The following is a 7,740-nucleotide window of genomic DNA, read 5'->3' as shown; positions in this document are numbered from 1 at the left end:
CATAAGATGTAAAAATATAATTTAAGACATTACTTCTAAGTTGATAGATTTTCATTTTTTAAAGAAGTTATATGATTTCTAGACGCAATTATTTTTTTTAAGTTCTCATTTTCATTTTCATTTAATGCATACATAATTGCTTTTGAGAGAAAAATTGCTTTTGCCTAAGTTACCTCATCATCTTTTTAGGACCTTTTTGTTTTCTACTATTATTTTGAAACTTGTATTTTTGTAATGATTCTCCCTCTTTATGTTTCTTGATAACGTTTAACTCATGGAGTATCTCTTGTAATTTATCAAATCTGGCAACTGATTTTTTAGAGTGTGTATCATCTGATTTTAAAACTTATGTAGATTTCCAATATCAGTTTTCAAAGCCAAGAAACTTGTTAGATAATTTTTTTTTGAGAAATTTACCTTGTGGAGTATTAATATTATTAGAGAAACAATTTTGAAGATTTTCTTCATAATCTTTTGGAATTTCAAGACTCTTAGATATAATTTGTTCATCTTATTCTATTTGATCTCAGTAGATTCTTCATAGATCATTTAAGGGTATCTTACACTTCTTTAGCAGTGTTATAGTTAAATACATAATTATATTTTTTAATGCTTAATGCACTAACTATCAGTTATTCGGCTTTTAAGTTGTGTTGCGCTTTTATTTTTTCCTCTCTGGTCCATAAATTTCTCGTTTTATTCACCACTTCCTTATTTATTAAATGAGAGAGAACAAAAGGACCATATTTGATTAAACTTAAATCAAAATCAAAAGTTTTTTAAAACATTCATTCTTACTTTTCATATGCTATACCTTTTACCATCAAACGATGGAGATTTGCTCATGGGAAGACTTCTTATTGAAAAAGTGTTTGAAACCATCATTCTACCTCCTGAGACAATTAGTCTTATTATAGGAATTAGACTCTGATACCACTTGTTGGCCAAGTGGCTTCAAACATAATAGGGGGTGTATTGTGTTATATGGTTTTTGAAACCTTAATTTTGTCAGTTTTAAGAAAAAAGATGAAGCAAAAAATAAAAAATGGAAGATAAATTGCACAAATATAAAAATAGAAGAATTAGAGAGATCGCAGTTGGATTTATATTGGTTTGGTCTCAAATCATGCAGTCTAATCTAGTTCCAAAGAGTTTTCTCTTGAGATTATTACTTACACCTTGATCTTTTCCACCAAGATCAGTCCACAACCTTCTTACACCAAGCTTTTACTTGGGTCCAACTTACAACCTTTTTATATCACTTATAGTGTTACAAGATAATGAAGCTCTTGATATACAATTGCAACACAATGTGATAAGAACAACAAATTACACAACTCTTACTTTAAGCCTTTTGCTCTCTCGGCACTAAGATAATGACAAGTGCATTAAAAACAGAATATATGAAGAGTGTGGGGGAGGAAGAGAAATCGTAAATCAAATTTTCGTTCTTATAAGAGTGCACAAAAATGAAAAAAAATTGGCTCAAAAAGGAAATAATCATGGGCTTTGGTCGCTCTCTAATTGATTGGCATGCGACACTAATCGGTTAGACTTGTCAAATATGGAAATATATTACTCAGATTCAAAGCCTAATTGATTAAAAGGGTTCCTAATTGATTAGGTGGTGAGTTCAGTACTCCTTAATCGATTATATATAAGTTCTAATCGATTAGAGAGAGATTTTGCTTTCCTAATTGGTTAGGACGCTTCCTAATCTATTAGTTAGTGGCCATAAATTATTTTTAAAAAGATTTTTACATGAAGTTTTGTAAAATTATTTAATGTGTATGTGCATTGCCTTAGTACCTTGAGAGGTACTCTTGTTTAATTTATACAATATTGATGCAAAACAGATAAGTATAAACTAAAGCATGTGACTAGGCGAGCTTTCACAACCTCAGTTCCTTTTGATATTTTTATTGATTATTGAAACAAAATTGGTTGATACCATATCCCTTGGGTTTTGATGATAATAAAGTATTTAAAGAACAATTGGATATTCTGACATTTGTTTAAGTATGCAGGATTATAAGACTAAAGACAAATGAAGAGAAGCTTGATGATTTTGAATCTAAAGTTCAGACTCTAGCTGCGAAGATCACTTCTAAAGACTCTGGCTCTAACGGAAGAACCAAACTTTGAAGAAGTCAACTTTGAAGAAAGTCAGCCTCTGGTGATCCAAACTCTAGGGCTTCAAAAGCCAAAAAGCAGACTCTAAAGAATCAAGTCTGAAGAAAGTCAATCTCTGAAGGTTATATCTCTTTAATCGAGGCAACTCTGACAGACTCGTAGACCTTTTGATCACGTGAAGACTTAAGGAAAAATCTCTTCATTGTTTTCTGATCTTCAACGGATAATTCCTCTTGCAAAAAGTTGTTTTCTTATTGTGTCCAATCAAGTACAAAAGTTATCCAACCTTTTTGTGAAAGTCTTCAACATCTCTTTTCTTCCTCTCTATATGAGGAGCAAAATACCCGAAGAAGAAGTAAAATACATTGCAATACCAAACTCTGAATCATTGACATTCAAAGAGAAGTCACCCTGTCAAAATTGATAGACTTTGAACATCCTAACACTTTGTATATTTTAGAAGTTCTTAAGTGTTAGAGTCTTTATAAATTATATTTTGTCTACACCTCTGATTGTATATAAAGTGTAGTTTTTACCGAATCTTTTAACAGTTTGTTATAGAGTCAGAAGTCTCTTGCTTTAGTGCTTTAGTATTTGAAGTCTCTTGCTTGTGTGATTGAGCATAAAATTATCTTACTTGTGGATTTGAGCATTGAAAGTCTCTTGCTTGTATGCTTAAACAAAGAAGTCTCTTACATGTGGGTTTGAGCATTGGAAGTCTTTTGCTTGTATGCTTGAGCAAAGAATTCTCTTCCTTGTGGGTTTGAGCATTAGAAATCTCTTGTTTGGTGCTTGAGAATTTTTAATCAGTTTGGTTATAGTGAAAATCCCTTGGAAGTACAAGGGGACTGGACTACTCTCAAGTTGTGAGAGGAACCAGGATAATTGATGTGTGTTCTTCCTTTTACTTTCCCGCTTTCTGATCTTACTATTCCGCTGCTATCAACTATTCAACTTTAAGTCAGATTCTGGTTCAGAATCTGATAAGAACTTTCAAAAGCTAGCCTTATTTTTCTAAGTCAGACTCTGAACTAAGTGTTCGAAATTTGGTTGAGAACTATCAGAGGCAGAAGAAGAAAAAACTTAAGGAGAAAAATCCAACACAATTCAACCCTCATTCTCGTGTTTTTCTCACCTTCATTGATTATCTTTGCTCAAACTATGGAACCTTCTTTAACTTAGATTTTTTATAAACTTCAATCTTTTTCAACATTGATGATGCTCGAGATTAATCTTGCTTTGTTCTTTTGTCATCATCAGAAACACATATAGTAACACTATAACATGCACAACACATAGAACCACAATTTTGTTAGTTATATGTCGCTTTTTAAATTCTATAATCCAAAGGCTTAAAATCCTCTTCCATTGATAACTGAGAAGAGCCAGCAAACTAAACATGATAGGCCCTGGAAACAGAAAATAAAACTCTCTATAGAATATTTCCAAATCCACTTATCTCTATCTAGAGAGAGTAACATCTCAGAGCAGAGATTAAAGATTTTCAAAGGTAGGAAACTCTCTAAGAAAGAATGTTCTTTTTCACTAGATGAGGGGGAAATCAAATCCTCTTCCACTGATAATTAAGAAGAGCCAACAAATTAAACATGATATACCCTGGAAACAGAAAATAAACTCTCTATAGAATGCTTTCGAATCCATTTATCTCTATCTATAGAGAGAGTAACATCTCAGAGCAGAGATGACAGATTTTCAAACGTAGAAAGCTCTCTAAGAAAGAATGTTCTTTTCCACCTAAAATCCCAGATGATAACCCCATTTCCACTCACCAAATCTCTCCCACCATCCCTTCTTATCGGACAAAGTTAGAAAAAAGACCAAAGAACTTAACCATAAGGGGAGAAGGTCCCAACCAAGGATTCTTCCAAAAGGAAGTTTTGAGATCCGATCCTATTTTCTTAAGGCTATCATCAACAAACTAATCTGAGTGATCATCCTTTTTAGACAAAAAAAAATACACTTTTTCTTTTCAAATATCAAAATCATGAGAACTTTACTCAAGATTGTGCAAGATATCTTAATATGTTTGACATTATATATATATTAAACTCATTTTTACATAAATATATTCAAATATAAATCATTTATAACAAACTCGATTTTAACCAAAATCAAGTTCACTCATAATTATTTCTCTTCACCCTAGAACCAACTGTGTAATCCAATTTACATTTTTCATCGGTACATTGCATCAATATGAATAATTAAATAAAACTGAGTTGGGTCATTGTAAAATGAGTGCAAGAAAGAAAAACGTTAGAATTGATGTATGGACTACAGAAAATAAAATAAGAAAGGTGAGTATCTTTCTTCTTTGGTGAGCAGGAGCAGCCATGAATAAGAGTCCCCAACATAATGATTATTCAAAATGATTTACCTTGGAAGTCAAACACACTTCTCTGTCCATAAAGCTTTCAGAAACGTGTACTTCAACCAAATGCCAGTGAATGTTTTTCCATGGGACAAAATTATAACTCTAACGAAACATTTTGTTCTTATTCTTATTATTAATAATAATAATAATAATAATAATAATAATAATAATAATAATAATAATAATAATAATAATAATAATAATAATAATAATAATACTTAAATACATAGAGAGGAAAAATTAATAAAATACAGAATTTAAATTCTATTTTTCCGTCTAAATAAAAAGATCCTAAGCTGAACTTCACAATTATGTCCATTTTTTTCTCTATTTTTGTAATCAAATCTAAATAATTTTCTAAAATTGAGATATTACAATAATTAAAAAAAAAAAAAAATCAGTCAAAATGACTGCATGCAAAATCGTTGGAATTTCCGACGGAATCTTGAGGCCACGAATCCCGAAGTAATTTCAGCAACAGTTGCGCCTTCCTCTTCGCTCTCTCCGTGCAATCACTCTGTACCAGAAGTAAAAGCTGGGTCAAAACCCCTGCCGTAACCGCTTCTCTCTGACACCGTTCCGATTCCGAACACAGCGCCATTAACGCTCCGGCAGCGTACTCCGTCGCACGATCCGAAATCTTGAGTATTATCTTCACAAGCATCGGCACCGTAAGCGCATGACTAGCGAAAGCCGCGCAACCATCCGGAACACGGCACAACAGCTCCACCGTCGCTAAAGCTCTCTCCGCGTCACACTTCTCGAAATCAGCGAGCCTATCAACAAGTACCGCAGGCGCACCGGCAGCCACAGCACGGTGACGCGTCTGTTTCACAAGGCAGAGCGCGAACAACGCCTTGATTCCAATCTTAAGCGCGCGCGGATACGAGATCGGATTTTTGAGTATCTCAATCACGCCGTCGTAGATCCCGTCGACATTGCTCACCTGAGATCTAATCTCCGCCGAGTGAGTTCCCGCGACGATGATCTCAATGAGCGCCGCCGAGTTGACTCGGACATCAAACAAAGAATGAGAAAGAAGACTCGTTAGGTAGTTAATCTTATCCGAATCGGAAGCAACTGAACTGCATTCCGACTCACTGAGTGGGAAAAGAACAAGCAAACCGAGTGACTCATATTTCATCTCATCTAAACCGTTGTAGTCGAAAACAATAGGTAACAAAACATGACGAACATTGAGAGAACCAATCAGAGAACGGTTATAATCCGAGTCACGAGCGAGTGACCTGAGTCGACGAAGCGAGTTAAGCCTCATTTGAGTAGGGGCAGAATGGGAAGAACACTGGTTAAGCAAAGAACGAACCAGTGCAGAATCTGCTGGCTGTTTGGGAGTAGGAATACGCTGAACACCAAAAGCGCGGTTTGCGACGCACCATTCTTGAATCAAACGGCGAAGAGTGTGATTAGGGATGAACGTGAAATCGGTGAGATTAGCCCTAGTGACCGGACACGTGGTGTTGCCGGTGTTCACCCATGACTCGATGCTGTTACGGTCGTAAGTTTGACCGGTGGAGACGGTAACAGGGTCTGTCATAAGCTCAAGAGAGATTGGACACCTGAAGTGGTAGGGAATCTGAATCCCTAAATCCAAGGGTTGTAAAGAGCCACGCATTTTTTTTTTTTTGGGTTAAGAGACAAGAAGAGGAAGAAGGAATGAATGGTACGAGAAAATAAAAATATTAAAAAAAAGGAATAAGAAGAATAATGCTAAATCTGAAGGCTCTGCAAATTCTCTTTAGCTAAGGTGTGTGTTTGCTTTCTCTTATATGAGATGAAACAGAGGAACATACCCAACAGCAACAGAGAGAGGGACCATTGGACCAACCCTCACTCCCTGCCATGCCCCCTGACTCGTTTCTTGCCCCCTCCCACACGTGTGATGTGTTGGCATCTAACTTGGAATCTTATTATAACTAACCCTGGTTGGGAAATTCAATGGGAGAGAGAAATTTGGTCAAATGAAATATGCTACATGTGGGTCCCACTATTATTTTTCCTGCCTAAAATCCTACTCCTGTGTACATCAACTAAATGTGTCCTGTCCACCATTTGATTTTTCTTTTGTCACTTTGCATTTGCACATTGCTCCCTCTTTTTTTCCTTTATTGCGTCTCTTTCGTCTTTCTTTGCATTCATGGCCTTTTTGTTTGCTTTACTTTTATGTTAGGCTAGTCTTAGACCCTACTTTCGCTGTTTTGCAATTCGAGGAGAAAGAAAGGTTTCGAGTACTGTTTCATTGCAACTCTTTGTGTGTCGTGAAAGGTATGTACAGGAGGAGATATATGGGTGATTATTTGATGGTTCATTGCAAAGGTTTAGTGACTAAACCGTTGTTTATTTGCATAACCTAATAAACCATCTTGTCAAAGTTATTGAAAAGGAAAAAGTTGGAAAGCCTTTTATAAAATGTATAATCATTTCAAAGGATATATGGAAGCCACTTGTCAAAATGTATTAAATTTGTACCTAACTCATTTTTTTTTACCTGAATATCATACATTCGGATTTGACTTTTTTATTCCTTTGCTCAATTTTTAAAATAAAATTCTCTACCCATCCCACTTTAAAAAAAATATTCAAACTATCCTATTTGATGAAGGGACTCGCCATTGAATGACCGAGGATACACTAAAATTTTTAAACGTAGGGCATTGGTCAATGAATGGACGAAATCACTAATATTATATTATTTTTTCATTTTTTTGATTATTTAATACATTTGACTACTCGTTCATTGAAAGATCGAGCTCTGTCTTTCAAATTTTCACTTCATACTCTTAGCCAATGAACGATCGAGCTTGCTAAAAAAAAGGTTAGTTAGATAAAAAAAATCAATTTAAGGGTATATTGAGATTTAAATTTAAGAAAAGGGACATTGAGGTGAAAAACTCTCTGGATTTATTTATAAAATACAATTTATCTTTTAGATTAGATACATTGATTATTCAATAAATTTAAAGAGTAATTTGTATCTTATAAAAGAACTGGATGGAGTAGTAATAAATATCTCTAACTTTAATATCCTAATACTCAACTTTTTCTTTATATTTTTCAATATACCCGTGTTTCAAACCAAAAAAAAATCAAAATCGTACAAAACACTTAAAATCAACTATCTCCTACACTCTAAATATAAAAGAGACTTTAAGACTAATTGGCACATGCTCCACATGAATAATAGAAACATCAAT

General features: G+C 34.3%; 1 protein-coding gene across 1 annotated transcript; it reads right to left on the bottom strand.

The window, feature by feature from the left end:
- Positions 1-4,768: 4,768 nt before the first annotated feature.
- LOC127105741 (U-box domain-containing protein 26) lies at positions 4,769-6,543 on the bottom strand. The gene has a single exon (XM_051042942.1). The coding sequence runs from the start codon at positions 6,159-6,161 to the stop codon at positions 4,926-4,928; it is 1,236 nt and encodes a 411-aa protein (XP_050898899.1). The 5' UTR covers positions 6,162-6,543; the 3' UTR covers positions 4,769-4,925.
- Positions 6,544-7,740: the final 1,197 nt, after the last annotated feature.

The sequence above is a fragment of the Lathyrus oleraceus genome, chromosome 7, assembly GCF_024323335.1.
Source record: "Lathyrus oleraceus cultivar Zhongwan6 chromosome 7, CAAS_Psat_ZW6_1.0, whole genome shotgun sequence".
NCBI lineage: Eukaryota > Viridiplantae > Streptophyta > Magnoliopsida > Fabales > Fabaceae > Lathyrus > Lathyrus oleraceus.
This window is presented reverse-complemented; position numbering and strand designations above follow the sequence as displayed.